Source organism: Dromiciops gliroides, chromosome 1 (assembly GCF_019393635.1).
Source record: "Dromiciops gliroides isolate mDroGli1 chromosome 1, mDroGli1.pri, whole genome shotgun sequence".
Classification (NCBI taxonomy): Eukaryota; Metazoa; Chordata; class Mammalia; order Microbiotheria; family Microbiotheriidae; genus Dromiciops; species Dromiciops gliroides.
The window spans coordinates 33,992,866-34,018,268 of NC_057861.1; the positions used below are offsets into that span (position 1 = coordinate 33,992,866).

General features: G+C 54.0%; 1 protein-coding gene across 1 annotated transcript in view; it reads right to left on the reverse strand.

Moving 5' to 3' along the window:
* NCOR2 (nuclear receptor corepressor 2) overlaps nucleotides 1–25,403 on the reverse strand; it is a 267,801-nt gene that overhangs the window by 237,293 nt on the left and 5,105 nt on the right. The window contains 1 exon segment of the mRNA XM_043990128.1: nucleotides 71–293. Coding sequence (XP_043846063.1) covers nucleotides 71–175 — 105 coding nt within the window. The 5' untranslated portion in view covers nucleotides 176–293.

A 25,403-nucleotide genomic window follows, 5' to 3' on the forward strand; every position in this document is an offset into this window, starting at 1 on the left:
GAAAAGTGGGGCAGGGGTGGGAATGACACAGAAGCCAAGAGACCACCCAGCCCTAAAATAGGTCACTTACTGAATGTGGCCGGGCAATCTGGACTGGGTAAGAAATGGCATGAGGAGGGTAGCGGGGCTCCGAGGATCTCCAGGTCTGCGTCACGGGCTGGGCTGATCCAGACATGGTGACAGGAGGCTCAGGACCACTTCTCCCCCTTTTGATGTCTGGTTCTCTCTCAATCTTTGTCTGGGATCCAAGAAAATCTCTACATCATCTGTGTGCCTCCCTGGTCACATGGCACCTGTGAGGGACAGGAAAGACAAGAGGCATATTGAATATAATGCTGACCACAGCTCAGGAACTCCACCCTACTACCCACCCACTCACACACATACACACAGCCCCCCTGTCCCTCACCCAAAGAGTGGTTGAGAATGAACGGTTTTTACTCCTCGAGATCATTCAATCAGTAAGTCAATCAACAAGCATTTACTAAATACCAAATATATGCCGGGCACTGTGCTAGGCACCAGAGATACAAAGACAAAAGGAAAACTGTCCCTGCTCTCAAGGAGCTTACAATTTAAGAAGGAAGAGCACAGCAGATGGCCACCAAGTCCTAAGCCCAGGAAAGGAAGCTGAGACCTACTTCCCCTCATGCATACATCTGTCGTGAGACCCTGGGCACTCCGAGCACCTCCCCGGGCCTCCCTATACCTTCCGATGCTACCAAGAGGCTCTTCTCAACACCTGGAAGCCAGGGCACAAGCAGATCTGCCAGTATTTCCCCAGTAATTAGGAAGTCATCTCTCTAGACAAAAGAAGCTGCTTGCCCAAGGTTAGGAGGTACAGGGAACAGGGGTCAGCAAGGGGTCCGTCTCTTAGAACAGCCCTTCTCCCAGCAGGGAAGGTCCCACGTGTCTGTCAGTCTGTCTGTCCATCTCCCTTTCTCTCCCTCTCCCCTTCCCCCCACTCTCCAATCTACTGCCACCTCCCAACCCAGACGTCACCTAATGCCCAGCCTCCCATTAGCGTAGGGCCCAAGCAGGGGCTTTCCAAAGGATCAGGGCAGAGTTCAAATGGAGCATCTGCTGCCCCTGCAGCAAGGACTCCCACAAACGGGCATCTGACAGACGCGTCTGGGAGGCCGACAACCAAAGAGCTTTCCTCTCCTCAGGCCACAGCCAAGGACCTGGAGAGAACCCAGGGCCAGGGGTCGGAAGGCCTGCACCCTGGCCTTGCTTTGGCAGTCTGCTTGTGGGGCAGCCCTCAGCAGGTCACCTCGCTGCTCTGAGATAAAGAGGAACGGAGAGGCAAACACTGAAGAGTTGGGAAACCAGGAGAGCCTAGGGCCTAATGGAGAGAAAACCGTGTGGGCTCAGGGTCACTGCCATTTTTCAGACCTGGGTGACAAGCGGAACTGTCCACAGGCTCTCTCACCCTCTGCTAGCCCCTGAGGCTGATAAACCAGGGGGCTGTCTAATATGGTGAGGGGAGAAAGGAGGAACGACGAGAAAGGGAGAAGGGCAGTGTAGGGCACACACACACACACTCACACGTGCATATACACACACACTCACGCACACACACTACATTCTACTTCAGAAGGCAGCGAGGGATGGAGGGAGGGAAGGCCATACCCTCAACCAATCAATCAATAATCAATTATGAAGCTCCTACTGCGCGCCAAGCACTGTGCTAAGAGCCAGGGAGACAAATCAGACAACTAGGAGCCCCTCCTCCGGGCACCAGGCATCAGGCACCATGTTAAGCCCAAGGAACACAAAGACCAAAAGCCCAAACCCAACCAAACAATGCCAGTCCTCAAGGAGCTTATGTTACTTCATCAGGGAAAACAATGTGTTGGCGGAAAGTATGTACAAAACACAAAGGATTTGGGGTCTAACTCGCCCCTTTCAGAAATGGAGACATGGAAGCCCCATGAGGTAAATGACTTGTCCCAGACACCACAGTCAGCTTGAGCAGAGCAGGAACTCAGAGCCAGGTCGGAGCCAGATCTTCTGAGGCCACGTCCACGCTCTGTGCACAATACTGCCAACCCAACCAGCAAGCAGCACATCCTTCAGGGGCCCTGAGGCTGGGGGTATAGGCCCAGAAAACCGAGGGCCAATTTAACTTTGCACAGGCACTGGAATGTGAGGACCAGGGTTCAAATCCCAGGCTCTGTCACTTACTGCCTTGTGTGACCTTGGGTAAGTCACCTCCCCATCCTAGGCCTCATCTTCCTCGTCTGTAACATGGGGAGTCAGGTGGCCCCTCCAAGCTCCACTTCTCTGATCTGGTGAAGATGGTGAATACTTGAAGGCAGCAACCATGCCCCCCCCCTCTTCCCCCACCCCCTAGTGCCGTCAACTAATGGAAACCAAGAAGAGCTTTCCCTGGGCATTCCCTCATCTCTGCCCCAAATATCCCAGGAGCCAGAAGGACCTTGAAAGGCCATCGAGTTCAATCCCTTCCTGTCAGAGGTGAGCAAACGTGCCCAGGGAGGTCCCAGAGTCACAGATCTGGGGCTGGGAGGAAGCTGAGGCCACCCAGCTGGTCCAGCCCCTTCCTTATATGCCAAGGCCCGGACGAGGGAAGGCACTGTCCAGGGCCAGGCAGGGAGCAGGCTGCAAAGCCAGGATCCGAACCCAGGTTCCAGGCCATTCACCCGTGTCCCTCTGCCCCTCCTATTTCTGTTCCTAACATCGTCCCTCCTATGTAAGTGCCCCGGTCACTAGAAAGGAAGAGAAGGGGCATACAGGCGGAAGCGGGTGCAGGACCCCAAAAGGAGCTTCAGTTATCAGGAATTGCCCAAATTAATTTATGTCTCCCCCCCACCCCCACTTGACCCAGCCCCTCTGTCCAAAGACAAGGGGCCAGTTACACAAGCTTCCCGCACCCAACTCTTCCAGAAGGGTCGTTGCTAGTTACGCTAGTTAATTTTAAAGTTTCATAACCCAGGCCAAAAACAACAAATAAAAATAAAAGTCTGATTTCTCCATGGCCGTTTCTAACTTCCTTTTCCCCACTGAAATTCCAGTGCGACAGCCCATAGAAGCTGGCCCTCGGCTGCTCAGAGGTTCCCTCCAAAACACTTCGGCAAGAACCCCCGGCTCTTTTCCCACCGCCTGATCCAGATCCGGCCAGCCCGAGGTGCTCCACACATTCCAAACCGGCAGTGGCTCCTGGCCCAGGCCTCCACGTGGGAAAAGGCCAGAACCTCAGCCGACTTTCCCAGAAGGGAAGAATGGACCGTCTCCCACACCTGCCAGGAGTACAGGGCCCCAGCCTGGGCCTGGCCCCCTCCAAGAGGCCCCCCTGGCAGGACTCCAGATCCCTTGTGGCCCCACAGATGTGCTCATTAATAAAGTCAATTTCCTTCTCTAACCGAAGCACTATTTAGCAAGACCCTTTGTCCAGGCCTCGTTCTGTCAGCTTACTGGTGCGGTTGGGAGTCAGGAGAGCAGGGAGTAATGTCAATTATGATGTTAGGACACAGGGGACTCAGGATTAAAAACTCACGGGCAATCTCAGCCAAGCTCCAATGGAAAAAACTAGAGGCTGCGCAGTGCAGTGGGCAGGGCGCTAGAAATGGGACCAGGATCACTTGGGCACGACACCTTAAAGTGAGGGTTTGGGACTCAGCAGCTACGGGGCCTCTTCTGACTCTAAATAATGATAATAACAAAAAGGATAATGACATGAGGCCATGACTGGTTTCTCTATAGAGGCAACACCTAATTCTGTTCTGGTCTATAGCACCGCACGTATGTGGGAAGAGGAAGGAATAATGGGGAGGTCTCAAGAATAGCATTCTGTACTGCCTTAGTTCAAGTGGTGGTGGTAGCAGTAGTAGTAACAGCAACAACAATAATAAAAGCTAGCATTTATATTGTGCCTACTATGTGGTACCAGGCACTGCGCTAAGCAGTATACAATTATGAACTCATTTGACCCTCACAATAACCCTGCAAGGTAAGTGCTATTATCACATACATTTTACTTATGAGGAAAAGGAGACAGACAGAAGTTAAGTGACTTGCTAATATATGTCTGAGGCTAGATTTGAACTCATCTTCCTGCCTCTAGGCCCCATGCTCTATCCACTGGGCCACCTTAAGAGCTGACACTTCTACTGTGCTTTGAGATTTTGCAAATCTCTTTACCTCAGATCTCATCTGAGGCTCACAACAGTTTTATGAGGAAGGCAGATGAATGAAAGAAGGCATAAGCACTTATTAAGCACCAGGCATTGTGCGAAGCTAACTCTTGGCCTCTTACAGATGCAGAAAATGATGTTCCTGGAAATAAGGCAGAGGGACCCTGGGAAGAGGACCACGGGATCCCCAGTGAGAAGGCATCAGAAACCTGCTTCTGCTCCTTGCCATCTCTGGGACTCTCAGCAGTCACTTAACCGCTGGGACCTCCGTTTCCTCCTCTGTCCAAGGAGGAGGCTGGCCTCTGAGGTCCTGTCCAGGTACAAGCTTATGACCCCGACCTGCTCAGAGTCCCAGAGGAGGGATCCCAGCCCAGGTCTTCCCACCACTCGATTTTCCTGATTGCTTCATCCCCCTTGAGGTCAGCGTGAACTGGGATCTTAATCCCAATTTCCAAAGAGGGGAGAGATAAATAACCAGAATAAGGCTGCCGCCCAGACACTCCCCTTGACTGGCTGGAGATTATCCCCATTCTACAGATGAGGATCCCATGAGATCCCGTCTGTAAAGCGCTTAGCACCGTGCCTGGCACAGAGTGGACATTTAATACAGGTCTGTTTCCTTCCTTCCCTCTACTGCTCTTCCCAGATTCAGACCCACAACTGAACAAGAGCTGACCAGGCGAAGCACCGGCCTGGGCAAAGCAGGCCCTGCCCTCGGGGGCCTGCAATTTTTCTTCTACCTAAATTTTCTTCCCCCAAACTCTAGTTTGGGAAGAACCTTCCAAGAGACCGTTTCTCAGTGGCAAACACCCATCCATCACAAGTCCGTTTCATTTTGGAAGCTAAGACGCTGTGGCAGCTTTGGGGAAGTTGAAGTGTGAGTTTCCCATCTTCAGGGTCAGCCTGTCTGGAGAGCAGCCACATCCACCGTTTCCTCCTAGGACGGCTGGACATGACACAAGCCGCTCCCCTCCCTCTGGACCTCGGCGCTCTCCTCTGTGAAGGAAAGGGCTTATGGTAAACGAGCTCTCGGCTTCCTTCCAAAGGACCCCAAAGACACCCGTCAGCGGGCCCAAGGAACAATCTCAACGAAGACGCTTGGCTGCCTCCCTCAGTCTCGCCTGGTCTTGTAGGGGCTCTGCTTCGGGGGAAGGGAGATGGCCCTGGGGTTTGAGCCTCAGCAGGATGGGGAGCAGGGGGCAGAGGGAGTCTGGGAAAACTGAGTCACTGCAAGGCTTTTGTCCTCCCCCTTTTGGCACAAATGGAAGACATGATGATCTCCCCCAACCATCATCCTGACAGTCCTGGAATCCATCAGGTACGGGGAAGAAAGCTCTGGATCCGAGCCGGGCCTCTTCACCTGACTGCCTCTTTGTGGGGTTCAGTTTCTTCATCTGAAAGACGATACCCCTCCCAAGCCCCCTCTGGCTCTAAGACTGAGGTCCCAAGCCCCCTCCCAGCTGCTGGCCCAGGAGCCTGTGAACTCCCAGACGCCCTCCCTCTCCAGGTCTCAGCTCTGGAAGGTCCCTCTCAGTTCTAAATCTAAGCTCCCACATTCTCCCAAAGAGAGAAAAGGAGAAACATGCCTCTTTAGAGAGATGCACAATCTCAGAGCAGGAAGAAGCCTTAGCAATCATCTTTGAGCACATACCGGAGAGGAAGATTGGGGTTACAATCCTTGCTCATAAGCCTGTGCGCTTTGTGACACTGAGCGCCCCTGAACTGCTCTTTACCTTGGCTTCCCCATCTGTAAAAGTAGAGTGTGGAATGCCATGGGTGTGGGTGTCCTACGCAGTTCTAAATCAATACTCCTGTGATCTCCGTCCATTTACAGATGGAGAAACTGAGGCTCACCAAGAGAGGGCAAGGCCAGAGTGAGCTGTGAGTTGTCACAGCTTCGGAGCACGGACCCAGGTGTCCTCATTCTCCACCTCCTATTCCCCACAAGAACCTCGTCATCCATGACCCAGAGAGGATGGCCGGCTGGTTGGGGTTAGTCCAGTGGCCCACAGTTCCCAAGTCCCATTACTCTGGCTTTACGACCCACTAGCAGATTTTGCTCAGTGCTTCTATCTCCCCACATCCCAACTCCAGCCGGGGTATGGAGCACTGGACCTGGGAGTCAGGAATATAACACGAACAGACCTTGAAGTGGTGCTCCACATACATTATCTGGTTTGATCCCCTATTAGTCAATCAGTCAGTAAGCATTTATTAAGCTCCTACTATGTGCTGGGGGGCATAAAGAAAGGTCAAGGACAGCCCCTGCCTTCAAGCAGTCTAACAGGGGAGACAACATGCAAACAACTACGGACCAAAAAACCTCCAGGCAGGATAAAGTGGAGATGAAAAACAGAGGGCGATGAGGAAACTGAGGCCCCCAGAGGGCATGCAATGGTCAGGCAGCCTTCCCCCACGTCCTGAGCCTCCCATTCCTTCTATTTGAAGTGGATAAAAAGAGCAGCTCTCTTCCCTCCCTTTCCCAACCCCACCCCCCACAGAAGCTGATAATGGTCCTGGGGTGGGTTGGGGAGGGGGAAGCACGGGTCCTGGGTTCAAATCGTACCTGACACTACTGTGTGGCCTTAGGCATCCCCTCCAAAAGCCTCAGTTAACTGGCCCATGGTGGGGTTGGACTACACGGCTCTGACATCCCTTCCTGCCCCGAATCTATCTATATGCCTGCGTTTCTTCCCATTCTCCCCCTCCCCTAACATAATGTAGGTGAGGCAGGCGGCTAAGCCTGCACTCCTCTCCATTAGGACGCTAGCTCTCCAAGGATCTCCACTCATACATGTGCTGGAGTCCCCGGGGAGACCCCCCCAGTGGCAGAGGAGGCCCGGAGCCAGCTCTGGGACCCTTTCCCAGCTCCAGGTAACTCTACACTGCAGGCCAGGTGCCAACGTGCACTGGCACAGGGAGACGCCATGCTAGAGGAAATCATAGCTCCATTAGATAGAGACAGCCCGGCTGGGTGTCATCCCCCCCACTCCCCCCCACTCCCCCCCCCGCCCCCCCCCTTCACCAAAGCCTTTCTGCAGGAGCCAAGTGCACACGCACCTCCTGACAGCAGAAGGGGATTTTCTGAGCTCCCCATGCAGAAAAATCAATACATCCCCACATTAGTGCAAGGTGGGGACCCCCCCCCCTAACTGCAGATTTAATTACTACAGGCCTGGAATTGTCTTAAAGAGGAGGAGATATCACACACACACACACAGCCCTACCTAAATATGGGCGCAGAAGAAACCTTCCAGCATGTGGCTGAGCACCCCAGTCCCACACACCAGGCTTATGATGACATGATAATGGAGATGTCTTCACCAACACATGCTTAAAATTTTCTTGGAACTAATCCGTGATGACACTGATATTTGCGTATCGCTAGGCAAGCTTCTGAATTAATAATCAGACTGTCAGAAGATAAACCCCGAGCGAGCAAGTGGCACTCACGTGCACAACAACAAGTCACCGGGAATTCCTTGAAGAGTTTACACGAGCCAGGTGAAAACTGGATTCTGGAGTGGAATCAATACAAGCAAGGGCAAGACTGTCTCCCCCCACAACACACCCTTTATGTCACACACACACACATACATACACACACAGTCCTGGGTGCGAGGAGATCCAAACAAACATCTCATATGCAAGCCCCACATCAATTAGGAAGCAAGGCCCAGCTCCGATGCCACCCTCCTAGGAAGGCTTCCCAGACGGCTCCAAGCCAAGCTGAGGGCCCCTGCCGCCACCCCCAATCTACTTTCCATCTCCAGTCTCTAACATCCCATCTCCCATCTTAGCACAAGCTACATCTCATCTACATCGAGCGAGCGCTGTCTCTCCTCCTCAGAGGCTCTGCTCAGGCATCACCTCCTCTGAGAAGCCTCTCCTGATCTCACCCACTATTAGGGGGCCCTCATTCCTCTGACAAGCTTCAGAAAAGAGGAGATCCTCTTCCCCCTTGAGGACAAGATTTGTGTTTGTCTTGTCCACACTGGGCGCTTAATGTTTGTGGAACTGAATTGGGAACCTGCCCCAGGCAGCTCAGCATGAACTTTGGGGCTCTGCTCCTCCCTCCCTGCCAGCCTGCATGACCCTGGACAAGGGCCCTCCACAAGAGCAGAGGAGCTGAGCATCCTGAGGAGGCAATCTGCCCTCTCTGGGCCTCACCTTCCCTCCCCCCGACAATGGGAGGGCTGGCCTAGCTCAGCTCCAAGGTGTCTTTCAACACGAATCTACAACTCTGTACTCTCCTAAGTTTTGGGGGCATGCGAATGGGGTCTATCCAAGCTAGGCCCCAAGACCCCGGAGGCAGCATGACCCAATGGCTCCAGCTGGCCTCAAGACTCAGGAAGACCCAGGTTCAAATTCTGCACGCTAGCAGCATGACCCCCAAGCTTCAACTTCCTTCTCCCCAAAATGGGGGCAATAATGTCAAAGGAAATAACACCCAGAGAGTGCTCTATAAATGAGTGACAGTGAGCCTGGATCCCCCAGAAGCACCTGGGAAGCAGCGTGGTGCAGGGGGTGGAGTCAGACCCCTCCTCTGCCATATCACTCCCTGGGTGGCTCTGGGAAGGTCACCTCCAAGCATCAGTTTCCCATCTGTAAGATGGGAGATCAGGACTCGATGCCCTCTGACATTTCCAGGACCCTGTGAACTTCCAGACTGACGGAATATCGGGATGGCTTTGTGAAGTGCGCAATCCCTGCCCCTGTGCCCCCCTCTCCCATCCCCCCCCCAGTTTTTGTCTACTAGGTTTGTCTAAGGCAGAGCCCACTTGTAATCACGCCCTGAGGAAGCCCGAGAAAAGTAACAAGGCCCATTGGTACGGCTTTATCCAGAGGCTCCGAGACTGACAAAGTCATTTCTCCTCACAAAAGCTCGGGAGGTACACTGGATCCCCATTTTATAGGGGAGGAAACACACTCAGAGAGGCCAAGTCAGAACCCAAGGGGCCGCTCAGGTGAGCCCCATGATGGCAGAGAAAAGAATCCAGGAGGGTTAGGCAGGCAAGCAGAGCACCCTGGCTCTGGCAACCCAATCAATCAATCAATAATCAATCAACAAGCATTTAGTAAAAGCACTTGGGGGGCAGCTAGATGGCGCAGTGGATAGAGCACTGGCCCTGGAGTCAAGAGTACCTGAGTTCAAATCCGGCCTCAGACACTTAACACTTACTAGCTGTGTGACCCTGGGCAAGTCACTTAACCCCAATTGCCTCACTAAAAAAAAAAAAAAAAGAAGAAGAAGAAAGAAAAGCACTTGGGACATGCCAGTCATTGGGTGGGAGGGAGAACCCTCCTTTTAAGAAGTTCTGATAAGTCACTTGGGCTCCCTATGCCTCAGTTTCCCCATCTGTAAAATGGGGATGGGGAGGGATGCTCCCTAAGGCCCCGCCAGCCTCTTATCCAAGATCCTCATGTTTGTCAGGCTCCCCTTTTCCGGGTGGTGAGGCACAGCCAGCATCTACATGGCTTACCTGGCAAAGCCTGGTCCTCCCTCCATGGGCGGCCAAAGGCTCAGGTTTCCAAAGCCCAGTGTCCCTGCTCTCCATCTGCTGCGGCACAAAGTGAGGGCGAGCTTCCCTGCCACCAGCCGTCACGCCGCGCTTGTGTGTCTCCAGCTTGGCTCTATTGCCCCCCCCCCCTCCCTCCGCCAGCCCCTCACCGAGGCCATTCCTCAAACTGGAAATTTACAAGAGAAAGTCATCGGCTCCAGGGTATCGGGCCTGGTCATCTGTCTCCATCTTGGCTCATCCAATTTCAACACAGACAGGGAACATGAGATGCTTGGCTTTGGGCAATGAGCCAAGGTGGGTCAGCATGGAAACGCAGGAGAGACTCACTGAGAGAGAGGGCACAGGCCCACCTCTCTGACCTGGGGCCGGCTTGATAGCAGTGACTCCCCCCCCCAATCCCCCCCAGGACCCTTTCTCCTCATCCCCACCCCCTCAAGGACCAGCAGGAGAGGGTGGGGCAGGGCACCACCTGGGCAGGGTGCCCTTCCTCTCCTACTCCAAGGAGGGGTCCTTCCACAACTCCTCCCAGAAGGCAAGTGGCCTGCTCCTGGAGCGGGGCTGGAAGCAGTAACTGGGGGGAGAAATGAGGAACAGAGAGGAGAGGAAGAGCCCCCTCCCATCTTCCCACTCTTCAATCTGCTTCAAGACCCAAGCATGCATTAAGCACCTACTGTATGCCAGGCTCAGCGCTAAGTGCTAGACACACAGAGAGAGACTCATATTCAGGTCGGGGAGATTCTGTAAATGGAGGGAGGGGATCCCAGGGAGCCAAACTAGCAGGAGGAAGACATATAGCTCCAGGGCTTAGTGCTGTGTGGCCACGAGGAAAGCTCTTGCATTCTCTGGGCGTCCACTTCCCCATCTGTGAAATGGGGACACTGACTGATCTGCCACTGCCGCCTCTGTTGGGCTGTCACAGGCTACTAGAAGGGAAGCTAACAAGAGCAGCGTCTGCCTTGCTGCAGATCGCCGGCACATATTAAGTGCTTCACAAATGCCTTCTGGAGGAAGAAATGGCAAACCACTCCAGTGTCTCTGCCAAGAAAACCCCAAATGGGGTCACCAAGAGTCAGACACGACTCAACAACCAAATGCCTTTTCATTCAATCATTTGCTCGTTCAGTGTGCCCACTACCTCCCAGGAACACTGCAAGACCACCAAATATGCACAGCACCCTCCCTACAGTGCCCCCCAAAGCCAGGACGGCAAAAACACTGGTGAACTGAATTTGGCTTCATCTCTCCCTCTTGCTCATCCTCTCCCCACCCGAGGGGGCCCATCTAGGCATCCAGGGAAAGCCTAGCAGGATTTAATAGGCCAGAAGGCTCAGTGGGTTGAAACCTGATGTTAATGAAATCTCGCCTCAGTACATCACACTAGACAGGACTGCAGAGATGGCCCAGCCCAACCTGCCTCGTTTGGGGCCCAGGGGACCCCATGGTATCTGTGATTTTATGAGTGTAGGAAAGTCCCAGCGAGGAGATGCCATCCACCAATGCAAATAAGCATCTCTCCTGCAACTTCGAATAGAGAGAGCTGCCGGGGGGCAGGGGCATGCTCCCCCCACAGCCCCTGGCCTGCAAGGGTCAGGGGGTCACGTGGCTTACTATCCAGGGAATATGAGCATTAAACAGGCAATAAGGTCATACACGGCATCTTTCCCCTGCTCCTGGGCCACAGACCCACCACCCCACTCCTCCCATCTCCAAGCTGTGTGACTTTCAGGCCTCAACCTTAGACTCCATAAGGGGCATGGAGGAGAGAGCTTCTGAGATACCTGTGAGCCCTAAGCTATGATCTGGTTAATCCCTCGTCCTCCCCTCCCCCCACGACTCAGGACAGCCCACGAGAGCCAGGACCACATCAGGCCTCTGGGAGAAGAGACAGACAGAGGCCATCTCAAAACCTGAATCCCTTCTCCCTGAGCCCAGAGTTCCTGCCCTGGGGCAGAGGAGCCAACAAATCACTCCATGCCATCCAGGCGGCTACAGCCAGAAAAATGGAGGCTTCTCCGAGCCGGTCTGTGATGTCACTGATCTGGGCTCTGGTCTCACTCTCTCTGTCTGTCCCTGAGTCATGCCTGGATCCCACTTCCCCAGGACTCAGCACACCACCTTCCCTCGCCTTCCAAAGCCAGCCAGAGCCCTGCTCCCCAACCCCACACTTAGCAGAAGCTGGCTCTGTCCACAGTAGCCGAGGGGAGACCCAGCCAGCGCCCCAAAGGATAGCCACCCCTGTGGGTGAGAAGAGGAGACAGATAAAAACCAGGGGCTCTCACTTCAGGACACCCACAGCTCCTGGTAACAAAGTTTGTCCCACCCCAGTTGTCTCCCCCTTGGAACGTAAGGCCCTTGAGGGCAGGAACCGCCTCACCTACCCACCAATGGCTGGTACGGTGCCCGGCTCAGAGCAAACACTTAAGATCTGGTTTTGCTCTCATTCAGCCAGGGAAGCAGACAAAGCCTTGATGACGCTGCCCCGCATTTCATCTGTAGGACTCCCAAGAACAGCCCTGTTGGGGAGATGGTGCAAATACCTCCGGGACTGCTATCTCTGTGGCCACGGAGAAGTCCCTTCCCCAATCCGGGACTCACCCTGCTCACCTGTAAGACGAGCGTGCGGACAAGGTGGCTGCTAAGGGCCCTCCCGGCTACAAACAGATGAGCCCATGATCCTAATGCTCCCATTCTGTGAATGAGGGATCCAAGGCCCAGAGAGGCCAAATGACGTGCCCCTGGCCACATATGTTAAGAAAAAGGAATCACGGAACTTCAAGGCCTGGAGGGGACCTCGGCAGCGGTCTGCTGAAACCCACCCCTCTGTATGACAATGCTGACGGCCGATCAGCCAGCCTTCGCTCGCTTACAGAACCCTAGGGAAAAGGAAGCCACTTTTGGATGGCCCTTGTTGTTGGGGGAAGTTCCCCCCACATTAATCCCAAGGCCTATGTGACAGGCCTGCAATACCTGGAGCAGTGGGAAGAGGGCAAGGGAACAGGGATGGGGAAGCCTGACATCCCTGTTTCTCTAATTACCTACGTTTTCAGATTAGAACATCATACTGACAATAATAGTAAAAGCTTCATAGAAAATGATCTGAGGTTTCTAGTGGTCTCAAAGCTCAACACAAGTCGAGCGTGGAGGCAATCCCAGTTTGTACTACAGGATGTTGCACCAAGAGCTGGGGCGACATGAATTCCTGCCCCACATCCTCATCAGATGCCTAGAAGATGGGGGAGGACAGTGATGAGCCAGAGTGTCTGGAGGAATGCAGGACGGGGAAGGGCTCTGGGTTTGGGCTGTCTAAGGATCCCCTGAAGAATACAGGGCTCCTGGGTCTGGAGGAGCAGTGCTATGACTGCTGTCACCAAGTCTGAACACCATGGTTCCGTTCACACCATGGTCCTGTGGAAGAGGGGTCAGGATGAGCCTGGGCTGTTCGACCCCAGAGGCCAGATCTGGGAACCACACAGGGCAGCTGCAGGGGGCCACCTGCTGACCAGGAGGGCTGCCCAAAATGGGAAATGGCTGCCCCACGAGGGGGTGAACCATCCCTCCCCACAGAGCCACTAGGACCAGGTGAGAACTCCTGGCTCCACCTGGCAAGGGCTGCCTGGCCTCTGAGGCCCTTTCCAGCCCTTGCTGACATTCTGGAGTTCTGGGGAACAATCTGGGTCTCCTGTTGTTGAGAGCACAGAAGATCCCCCACTCTCCCAGCCAGAGGGAAGCCATTGTCCCGACCTATAACTCCCCTGGTGACAATAAGCATCTACCCTCACTCCCCATCTTCACGGCCACCTTCTCAAATAAAGTAACGACCGAAAAGTGCATAGCTTCAAAAGCTCAGTAAATGGTCAGTGTCCTCCTCCTCCTCCCCCTCATCCTTGTTATTTTTTGATCCTTGCAGCCATCCCCAAGGAAGAAGGGCAAGTGCAATCCCCATCTGACAGAGGAAGAGGCACAGAGCTTGCTCGCAGGTGCCCTGTCCACCTCTCAGGCAGAGCTGGGCCTAACGTGTTTGCACAAAGGATAAGGAGTGGGGTAATTACATGGTGTGTGGCCAGTGAGAAGAAAACGAAATACCAGCCATGCCACCCAGCTTGCTAAGCTGGTGAATGAAGGGGAGGTCAGGTGGCCATGGGGTAGAGAGGAAGACAGTGAGATGGGGGTGAGCAAGGGAAGAGAAGGAAGGGCTGAAGTCCCTGGGGGGCGGGTGCAAGAAAGCCTCCATGTACAAGGCCACCCTCCAGGGACAGGGCTGCCGCCTCTGTGCAGGGCAAACCTCCCTGCATGGTGCTGCCCGTGACCTCTCTATTCACGCCCTGGGCAAAGCTCGGCTGGCCTCACCCTAGTTATCATCACCCGAAACACCAATTCTGACTGCTTCTACCCACATGCCCTGGAGCTGCTTGTCAAGGACCCCAAGGATGAAGCCTCTCTGTGGTCCCCTCCGCCCCACCAAATCTTCCCAGAGGCAGAGGGAAATTGCAAAGAAGGGGGCAGAGTTTTGTCTCATGCCTTGGACTAGTCTGGGAGAGGAGGTGTGCGTGTGTGGGCATCCAATAAACTGTTTGTGGGTCAACAAATGATCCCATTCATTTTCTTTCTTTTTTTTTAATTTTTTTTTATAATTTTTTTTGTGGGGGGGGCAATGAGGGTTAAGTGACTTGCCCAGGGTCACACAGCTAGTAAGTGTCAAGTGTCTGAGGCTGGATTTGAACTGAGGTCCTCCTGAATCCAGGCCTGGTGCTTTATTCACTGTGCCACCTAGCTGCCCCCCCATTCATTTTCTTACTCCAATCCCTCTAAGACTGAGGGAGGGCTTGCCCAGGGGTATCCTCACCCCCAGCCCCCCAACTCTGGATCAGGCCACCCCAGGCTCCCCAGAGCTGAACCGGCCAAGCAGGAAAGGCCCCAGCACACGAGAATCGGGAATCGCTGCTGCCTTCCAGCCACCTGGGAGCTGTCAAAGGCTCCAGGCCCCGGGCTGGCAGCGAGCATCCCTCTGATGTCCCCAGCATGTCAGCGAAACCCAAGGCCTTGGCCCCCAGAGGGGCCTTTGGTGAACAAATTACCCAGGTCACAAAGAGATCGCTCCGATTATTTATATCCCGAGGACAAAAGCCCTGCTACAGTTGGAGGATTCCCAGGATGAACCTGCTGTTCAGGGCCTCTCCACCCCCATCTTATCTCTGCCGCCTCCTTCCCAGTCTGCATCTTTGCCCTTTCTCAGGAGCCCAGGGAGCTTCACATCCTAATGATTCCTTTTGCTTTGTGATTGCTGGGGAATGGGAACAATACAAAAACACTCCAGAGGGAGACAGGGCAAGGCTTGTTCTCTCTCCCTCTCCCTCTCCCTCTTTCCCTCTCTCCCTCTCCCTCCCTCCCCCCCCCCCCCACACACAGGTATACCTCAGTCTCCTCTGCTGTAAATGGGAGATATTTAGGGCGCTCCCTTCACAGGGTTACAGCATACATCTCACAGCCCTAGGTAAAGCTCACAGAGCTTGAGATGCAGTTATCACTGTTCTTAAAGGCCAACAAGCCTTGGGTGGGACAGGCCTCCCTCCTCTGCCCATCAGTCTAGAATTCAGGCCGATGAGGAGCAGCACCAGGCCCGTTTTAGACCCGCTGGGAGAATCTCCCCTTGTAGGGCCCTGGGTGGCCAATCCTCGTCTGAAGCACAGAGCTGCTCCCTCTGGTTTTTGTCTGAAGGAGGCAGAGACAGCTGATTAAAAAGTGATTATGTGGAGCAGCGGAGTGTTCTGGACCTCCATGTCTTCAAAGAATAATATGAGGGGGCAGGCCTGGATCCCCTCAAATAGCCTCTTCCATCTCTAAATCTACCATATTATGCTGGAACTGGGTTCCAATCCTGGCCCCACCATTGACTTTCATGATTCACTTACATTCTCTGTACCTCAGTTTACTCAGCTGTAAATTGGGGAGGTGGTAGACAAGGTGACCTCAGAGGTGCCTCCAACTTCTAAATCAATAAGCCTTTGTTGACAAAAATCACCCAGACTCCGCTGGAAGGGCCCTCTGAAGTCTTCCAAGTCCAAGCCATACCTGAACAAGCACTGCCCCTCCCGGCCGGCCCCCCCACAGCCAGCCCTCAGTCTCCTCTAGACTAAACACCCCCAATTCCTTTAGGCCTCATGAGATTTCCTAGTGGGAGATACGCATCCTACAGACAGGCCTAACCCGGCAATAGGACGCCATGTTCTCACAGAGCTCCAGCCTCACTCATCTGACAGGACTTCTTTGCATTCTTGCACCGCCATCCCAGAGGACTTTAGCGATCAGCGTGCCCGGAGGTCTTCCACAGGGTGCTGGGCCAAGAAGACGGCCCCCAGCCTGGCCGTGCTACCCACTGCTCAGGCCTCAGGCCGCCTCCCGTGGGCAGAGGCTGGGGCGACAGCTACCTGGTACTGGGACTTCCTCCGAGCAGTCACTGCATGGGGGTTTTCAACCGTTAAGTAAGAAGGTTGGCCTAGACAAAATGGGGACTCCTTCCACCTCCAAATCTGAGTCGATGGGCTTTCCGGCTAGGGCGGTCAGTCTGTAATATGAAGTCATGAGGAAAGGAGAATCTACTCTGCGCCATGTGCACATTCCCCCGCCCCCAGAGCACTGTGGGAATGGATGCTCCCCAGCCAAACATCTAACCATGCATCATTATTATGACTATTCCCCTCTACCCAAAGAGAGCCATGCCAAACCAATTCAACGAACACTTAGTGGGCACCAACCAAGGGCCCAGGCACTGAGCCAGGATCTGGGAATCTAAGGGCAAAAATACACCTCTGGTCTCACCGAGCCAACGTTCTACTGAGGGGATACAGTGTGTATGAAGACAAGTAGACAGAACATCATCATCGGAGGAGGGAATGAGAGGGAGGATGCCAGGGCCAGGCGGAGTAGTCACACGCTCATTGTTTTCTAGGTTGTCAACACTTAAGAAAGTGACCAGAAGAAATAATAAAAATGCAGATTAAATTTTAAATGTGTCCCTTTTTTGTTCAGATATCTGGTTGTTAAACATTTACCCACATGCCCCTAGAGAGAACCCTAACCCTCAGGGAAATCTACCAATCAACCAGCATTTATTATGGGACAGGAACACACAGGCAAAGAGTCATCCCTATCCTCAGGGAGTTTCCATTCCACTAGATCCAGACGGGAGAGACCCCCTGCTATGGGTGGATTTGAAAACGGTCACCCCACTCTCTTCTGCCACCCCCCCAACGTTGGCAAAGTCTGCTCTGCACCCCCCCCACCCCGAGCCGGAAGCCCCACACTCCTTTACAAGCCCAGCCCCAACCAGACAGAACCAGAGAGAGGCCTCACTGAACTGGCACATGTGTGCTCACTGAGCTATGGCCAGGCCTGCCAGCACCATCCTCTCTCCAACCCCAGCCGGCTCTCTTCAAAATGATATAGACCCAAAGGTGGGGGGGGGTAGAAGAGAAGGGGAGAAAGGAGGAAAGGCGACAAGAGGGCCCCTCCCTGGGTCTGCCCAGGCTGGGAGGCTGCTGCAGGAGGCGGCTTTGCAAGCCGACCGCTCCCTTCTCTTGGGCATTTTACAAACATTCAACTTGATTTTCCCTGGTTCTCCCCCATTAAGTTATGAGCTCCCCAGGAGGAACATGTTTTCCATTAGACACTGCTCCTCCATCTGGCCTTTAAAACAGCAATTTTCTCTGCAGAAAGCGGGGAAAAGAGGAGGACTGGCCCAGGGCTGGGGGCAGGGCTGGGCAGGTCTAAAGAGAGGGGGGTGCAAAGGTCCAGAGGGAGCCCAGGGATGCTGCCCACAAGGGGCCCCAACTATCAGGCTGAGGCCCATTTCTCCCTCCACCACCATCCAGTGTGAGAGGGCACTTAAACACTTTGCCAGCCTCAGATGACTCTACCCACTTCGTTCAGCTTGACTTTCCCCATCTGTAAAATGGTAGCACTATCCTTGGGAGCCTCCTCCAGGGGCTGCTGTGAAGGCCAAGTCCATCAGAATGTCAGCCCCTGGAGGTAAAGACTGTGGGACGGTGCCTGGTATGCAGCAAGGGCTTAATAATTGCTTCATCATTATCATTACTAAATAGTTAGAATTTTGTTCCTCCCCCCTACAGGAGCTTATGTCAGAGAGCCCAAGTTCGAATCCTGACTCTGTGCCTCTCCGGGCCTCTATTTCACTCTTCTGCAGTTGGATACTACCTCCGGCTCTAGGAGACCTGCTCAAGAGGAGGGGGCCTGAAACTTCAGTGCTGTCTGCCTCAGGAAGCAGAGCTACCATGTGCCTGGGCCTTTGAACAACCTGAATGGAGGCCTTTGGTCAGTCTGAAGGCACCCTCTGGCTCCTGGCTCCCTTGCCACTGAGGGAGCAGAGGTATCCACACTCTAGGCAGTCTGGTGAAAAGAACCCCAGTTCTGGAGTCTCAGAACCTGGGTTCAAATCCTCTGACTCCTCTGGACCTCAGTTTCCGCATCTGTAAAATGAGGGTCAGACTAGACAGCCTCTGAGGACCTTGCCAATTCTAGGTCTGAGATCCTACAATCTATTGTTTAGCCCTGGGAAGAGAGAAGGAAGAACTCATTTGAATTCCTGCCACTTCTCAACAGCAACAACATCTGGAGTAGGGATCAACAGCTGGGTGAGCAGTGGGAGGAAGCCCATTTTCCTCACTCGACTCCCTCCTCCACAACTACGCACACAGATTTCAGCTCTCCTCCTGTCCTCGGCAGAGATTTCTTGGCTTAGGGAAGGCCACCCATCCTGGCTGGGAAGTGCTACCGGCTGGCCTCTCCTCACATCTGTGCTTGGGAAATACCTACCATGAGCGAAGGGGAAACCGTCCCAGCTAATTACAGCTGGGGGCAAAAATAAATGGAGTTTGGGAGCAGAAAGCCCCCGTCCAGATTTCTCAATGCCCTTCCCTCCCAGGGGTGAGCTTTCCCTAAACTCGTGCCAGCCCTGGATTTCTTGGTGCTACCATCCCCTCCCCCAACATCTCCTACTGACACATTTGCTAGGAATGCTGAGCCTCCCAAGCAGAAGGGTCTTCCACAGCAGCCCCTTGTCCCCTCCCCCACCCACCAGACCCCCGGGGGGGGGGGGAGGCCTTCCCAGTGGGATGGCTCAAGGCTGCAGCATCTCTCTAGAGGGGGATGAGCAGAAGCCCCTGGGGCAGGTGCCCCTCATAGCATCCCAAGATCCCAGAAGTGGGGGCCCCTCTAAGGCCCTCAGTCTGCACGTGTGGCAAGCCAGTGAGGCGGAAGGCGAGCCTGGCTTTTCTTTCTGTCTCTGTTCCCCCCAGGGCAGGGCATGTGGAAGGAACTGAGTGGCATGAAATGGGATGGGCTCCGGAGCCACCTCCATGAAAGCCCAGCCCAGGTCACAGGCCGCCTTCTACTCAGAGGCTTTGGTTGGAAATGCTCGGGGAAAACCAGTTCTTTGTAATAATAAACTCTTCGAGAATCTATGGGCTCCAGTCACAGTCACTGGATAAAGACAATGGCAGTGCTTGGGCGGGGGGTGGGGGGGGTCCCTCGGACCCAGCCTTCCTGGGCCCGGATGCCCACCTCCCCACCCCTTCTTTGGGCTCTTTCTCGGGTTCTCGGAGTCCAGTGAGGACTCGTTACAATCTACACCATCAAGTCTTCTCTCCTGTCTGGCTTCTCAGGCAGGCCCGATGTGAGTGTCTGTTTCCTCTGTCACCTCCGTCTGTCAAATGAGTGAGTTGGGCCAGATGAGGCTTGTGGGTCCCGTGATCCTAATGGACCCGGGTTCGAGGCCATGCTCACATCACCTTCATTTCTGCAATGGAGTCTGGGATGTTTTCTAAGAAAAGACTTAGACATTCTACCTCTTCAGTACACAATGAAAACAAGCTACAAAATGGAAACTATTTTGTTTTAACATGAAAACAAGCAGGTCTGATTTCCACTGTCTATGATTTGATTTGATTCAGGAGGAATGGGCCCTGTTCACCCCTCTGTATGAATGAGGGGCTGAGTTAGACCACACTTCCTCTGAGGCCCCTTCCCAGCTAATCTCAATCTATGATCACGTCAATCTGTGGGCCTCAGTTTCCCTACCTGTAAAATGAGAGAGCTGGGCTCTTAGCATCCGGCTACCTGTGTGACCCTTGAGATTCTGAGCTAAAAGGGACCTCAGAGAATCTCGTCTGCCCCCACCTTGTATCATCACTTCTCCCCATAGGCTATGTGAGGAGCCTCCTGTCTGGCAGTCAGGGGCCGGGGGCACATTCGGCACTGGGGTGCCAAGTCAAAAGGGGGAGAGTGAGCCCACCCTCAGAGCAAAAGGAAAAAAACACTCACACAGGGCATGCAACAAAATCCAACCAGCCCCTGCCCTTCAGAGAGCCTACAGTCTAATAACAAGTAGACAAACAAACACCGGTGCAGCACACGGTAGGGGGGACGCTGAATCTGGAGACAAAAAAATGAGGGCTTTAGAACTGGAAGGGACCCCCAGAAGCCATCTGGTGCAAGCTCTTCTCATTTACAGATGAGGAAACCAAGAAGACTTGCCTGAGGTAATCTGGGAGCTAGTAGCAGAGATGTGATTCGAACCCAGAAACTCAGACCCCAAAGTTCTCTTCTTCCTGCTAGACCTGAAGCCTCAGCTCTAGTACTTAAGAGCTGTGTAAGGATGCTCAGTACATATGGGGCTGTGGATAGAGCGTTGGCCTTTAAACCCAGAAGACCCGCCTAACTGTGTGACCCTCAGTTCCTGCAGCCAACCCGCCCCTACCTCCTGTCTACCTGGGCAGGTAGCAGCTGAATCAGGACTTGGAGTCTCTTCACCTAGGAGTTCCCTTGACTGGTGAAATCATAGGCCCAATCCCTACCACTATATAATAATAATAATAATAATAATAATAATAATAATAATAATAATAATAATAATAATAACTAGACGGCTGCTGAGGTCCATTCCATCTCACAGCCAACATGACACTGTGATGTCCAGTCCCAGGGACCTCAGAGGCCACTTGATCCAACCCCCTCAAACTACAGATGAGGCCCACAGAGGTAACATTACTTGTCCAAGGTCACAAAGACAGTGAGTGGCTGGGCCAGGATCTGAACTCAAACCCTCCCTTTCCTCAACATCCCCCACCCCAATCTCCCTCCCTCCCCTTCTGCTTCTACCTCTCTCTCTCCCCCTCTCCCCCCACCTCAGCTCTTAAGTACTTGTGTCCTCAACCTTTGGGGCAGAGGGGGTGAGAGGGTTAAGGGCAAGTGAAGAAACAAGAGCAGGCAGAGCATAACAGAAAAGATCACTGAGCTTGGACACCGAAGATATACGGGCACTGTGCTAGGCCTAGAAATATTCACATAAAAGAGAAGCAGTCTCTGACATCCAGAAGCCTAAATTCTCTAACATTTAACTCATCATAAATAACCATTCCGGGTCTCGGTTTCTGCATCTGTGAAAGGGGGAAATAAGTCCTTGTGCCACTTATCTCACAGTGTGGTTGTTTAAAAACAAACCAACCTCAAAGCCAAATCATTCTTCTTTTACTAAGAGGTTATTATTTAACTACTAATCTTGGTGTCTTTTCCCACGATCCATCCATCTACAAGCACTGATCAATGGTCTTCCCAGTGCCAGGTCCTCATGCTACAAAGATGAAGGTGAAGCACTGCCCGCCCTCAGGAAGGTTCCACTTCAAGGAGAGGAAACCTCAGATGCAGGGCACTCGGAGCCTCTACAAACAAGGGAGCAGGGGGTACAGGAGCTGGGCAGGAGGAAGGCCCCAGGGAGGCCGGGGGCTGTAGCAGCCATGCTGAAGGAAGCCAGGGGAGGCCAGGAGGAGGTCGGATGGGGGCCAGCCCAAGTTGCCCAAGGGCAGGGATCCCCACCGTCTCCAAGCTCTGAATTTCCCCCAGAAAATGCTTGTATACAGTAGGTACTCTATAAATATTGGCCAGATGATGACCAAGCCCCTCCCTCTCACACTCTGTGCCTCTGAGAGTCAGCTAGCCCTTCTCTACAATCAGGAGCCAGAGGACTAGGTATGCCAGGCAGGCATGGGGGGGGGGCGTCTCAGTGGAACACTTCCAGAAATGGAGGCTGGGAGAGCTTTGCTTCTTCCCTCTCACTTCCCATCAGAGGCCACATCCTGATTCTGCTCCCAGATGGGCCACTGGCCTCGCCCAAGCCCACCCTCCTCTCTCTGCCCTAATAACTCACAGTCATCCCTCCTGGCAAAGCCCCAGTCCCTCTGCTTGTCCGTTCATCCTCCAGACAGATGACAACTCCACATTCCCTAAGCAGGGGGCTGGCCGCCACCCTGGTGCTCAAGGGGAGTCAATGGCTCCCGCTGCCTCGGGATCTAACACAAAGCCCTTTCCCTGCATACTGGCTACAACCTGCATTACAGGCTGGCTGCACATTCTCCCCACACACCTCCCACCTCCAGCCTCCACCCCTTTGCCGTCCTCCATGCCTGACCCGTTCTCCCTGCTCATCTCCACCTCCTGGAATCAATCCCTGGCTGAACTCAAAGCCAGACTGGGGCAGCCTGGCTCTCCCTGATCCTCCCTCCCGCTCCATCTCTCTGCGTGCCTCTGAAGCTCCTGTCCTGTATCGGCGCTTCATAAATACTTGAAGAATTGACCTTTACAGAAATATCATCTCTTAAGAGCAGGGGCGTCATTATTAGGGATCCGGGAGGAAATGGGCCCCTGGCATTTACAGATCATTTGATTCTCACCACCACCCTATGAGACAGAAGCGACAAACGAGATACCACAGGAGGATACTAGACTCTCCGATGGAGAACACACTCCACAAGAGGTCGTGATCCCCTTCTCCAAATTCCGACTGTCTCAGCCATAAGGTGCCTCCCTGAGTGGCAGGTGGGCACAAGGTGGTCTTGCCTTTCTCTCTATCCCCAGTGCTTAGCACGTGCCCGGCAAACAGCAAGCACCTAATAAGTGCTCTGTGCCTGGCTGACGCAGTTCCAAGCTCTTCTCCCTGGCCTCCCTAGCACAGGGTTCCTAACCTCTCTCCTCTACCCCAAGGCCCCTTCTCAGCATCACATCTTAAACATACGGACTGACACCCGGGGGGGGGGGGGGGCGGGGGGAAGGACAAAGGAAGCAGGTTGTGTCAGAATATGGTCAGAAAAAAAAGGAAAGACTAAGTCTGGCCCCAGGACGAGGCTTGGTGCATGGACTCAATCTCCCTGGGCCTCAGTTTCTCCATCTGTACAATGACAGGGTTAGGCCTCTATGGTTCCTCCTCCCCTTCCCCAGGCCTCAGGCCCCTCATTTGTAAAGGGAGGGGGGGGTGCGACCTGACCCCTGAGGACCCTCTAGAGCTCTGACACCAAGTGTCGGAGGCTGGGCTAGAGGCCAAATCTCCATCCACAGCCACCCATCCCAGCAGAGCCATGTAAGGGGTCACGAGCACCTAGGCCAGCCCTTGGGCCCTGAGCTCACCAGGCAGGGCACAGGGCAGGTGGTCCGTTCTCCCACCCTGGCCTCCACCTCCCATGGAGCCATAATCCCCTGCAGGAGGGAAGCCCGGTGTGATTATGATGTCAGGAACAGGGAATTAGGCTCACAGACCCGCGACTGCTCCCCCAACAAAGGCCGTGTTGTCATGGAAACGACCCCCAGAAAGCAAGCGGCCACAGAGGAGAGGATCACCTCCATCCGCCTCGGCCCCTGCTCCAGTCTTGCCTCCCGCAGCCCCCAGGCCCACCAGCCATGGCCAGACAGCAGCAGATTCAGGAGAGGAACCGGTAACTCTTACGGGAAGTGCAGAGTAGAAATCGTTCTGGAATTACCCAGTGCTCCACCGCCAGCCAGCTCTCCACTGGGGCCATCTCAGAGGGATCATTTTCTGGTGGCCCCGCCAGGGAGGAGCAGCAGATGAGCCAGATGCAAGGGGCCTTCTCAGCAGCCCCCTTGAATGCCGGAGCTCAGGACATTAGAGGCCCCCTGACTGATAGAGGAGGACACTGAGGCCCAAGTTAGCACACGGCAGGGCTGGCACAGTGACCAAGGCCAAGCTTTCATCGATAATAAACAGAGGGCCAGAAGGGGCTACAGAGGTGACGCAGCTGGTCCAGGCACCGGCTCCCAACCCCCATTTTATACGTTGGGACACAGGGGCCTGGGGAAATGAAGCAACTTGCCCAAGGACAAAACAGGGAGAGTCAGAGGCAGGATTTGAACCCAAATCCTCTGCCTCCAAATTTACCCAGCACACTGCCACCCACCTCCCTGAGCATCAACCACAAGTTCTGAGAGCAGGAAGAGATCTGACTGGCCATGCAGTGACTCAACTCACACGGAAAGCAGCCATCTTCATCTTGAACCCCTTCTAAGACACGCAACTCACTCCCCATGAAGCAACTCGGCCCACTTTCATACAGTAGTCAGCACCCACGTGCTCAGACTGACATCCCCTCTGAAACTGTGGCCACCCCACTCTGCCCCTGAGCAAGCTCGAAGTCCCCAGATCCTGAGGCTGATGCCACCCTCAAAGGCAGTTCTCCACATCCTGGAGGCCAATGCAGATTCTATCACCAACAGCTCACATCTATACATTGCCTACCATGCACCTCACAAAGATCATCTCACGGCGTCCTCACAGCATCCCTGTGAGGCAGGTGGTATTATTATCACCCCCATTTTATAGATGAGGAAACTGAGGTAGACCATGGTAAAGTGATTTGCCCAGGGTCACACAGCCTGCAAGGGACTGGGGCAGGATTTGAACTCAGGTCTTCCTGACTCCACACCCAGTGTTCTATCCACAGTGCCACCCGCTGCCCTTCTACTCATACTATTGCTATGTTATATTATAACATTAACACTAAGGCTAACACGAACGGCCCACGTCTCCACAGTACCTGAAGGTCTGCAAAGGCCTGCCCGTGCTTAACCACAAAGGACCAAACACAAGAGGTCAGCACACCCAGAGCTCTCTGTAAACCTTCCAGCTGTGCTCCAAATGGGTGAATGAGAGCTACCAAATGACTGGGAAGGGGAAGGAGTTAAGCCCACTATAGTGGCTGAAGCAAATGAGGGCCTGGGTTCAAATCCTGCCCTTGTGGCATGACCAAAGGAAGCCCTCAGAGCAGATGAGCAAAGAAAGCACAGGGTGGGGGTGGGGACATCTGCCCCCACCCCCCTTCCAAGTCCTCTCGAATGCCCTCTAAGGTTTCCAAAGAGCATTGTCCCTGTCGGCTGCGTCTGCAGGGCTTTCACTGCCTGAATGAGTTGCTGCTTCTGAAGCCTACTCCTCCCAAACAAGCAGACCCTGGGAGCCCCCAAACCCAGCACAGGGGCAGCCCCATCCCTAGCCCCGGGGCCTCTCTCGGCCCTGCCCGCCATCCCTGCAGCCAAGCAGGGCTGCACGCCACAGATGGGGGGGGGGCGGGGAGGCTGCAGAAGCAGGGGCCACAAAGCAGTTTGGTGACAACCGTTCACAACAAATGTATTTCTCTAAAAGGGGCCAATGCATCAGAAGCTCTCGGTTCCTTCTAAATCCTCCTGACCCTTCTCTGAATCTTGAAATGCCTGAATCTGCTGACCAATGTCCAGTTCCCAAAGAGAAAACAACTTGGGAAACCGCAAGAGCCCAGGCACTTCACGCTCCTGTTTATCCCTCCTCCCACCCCGGCCTGTAATGAGTCCAGGGGCAGTAAACTCTTGTCATTTAAAATGAGTCAACAGATGTACAAAT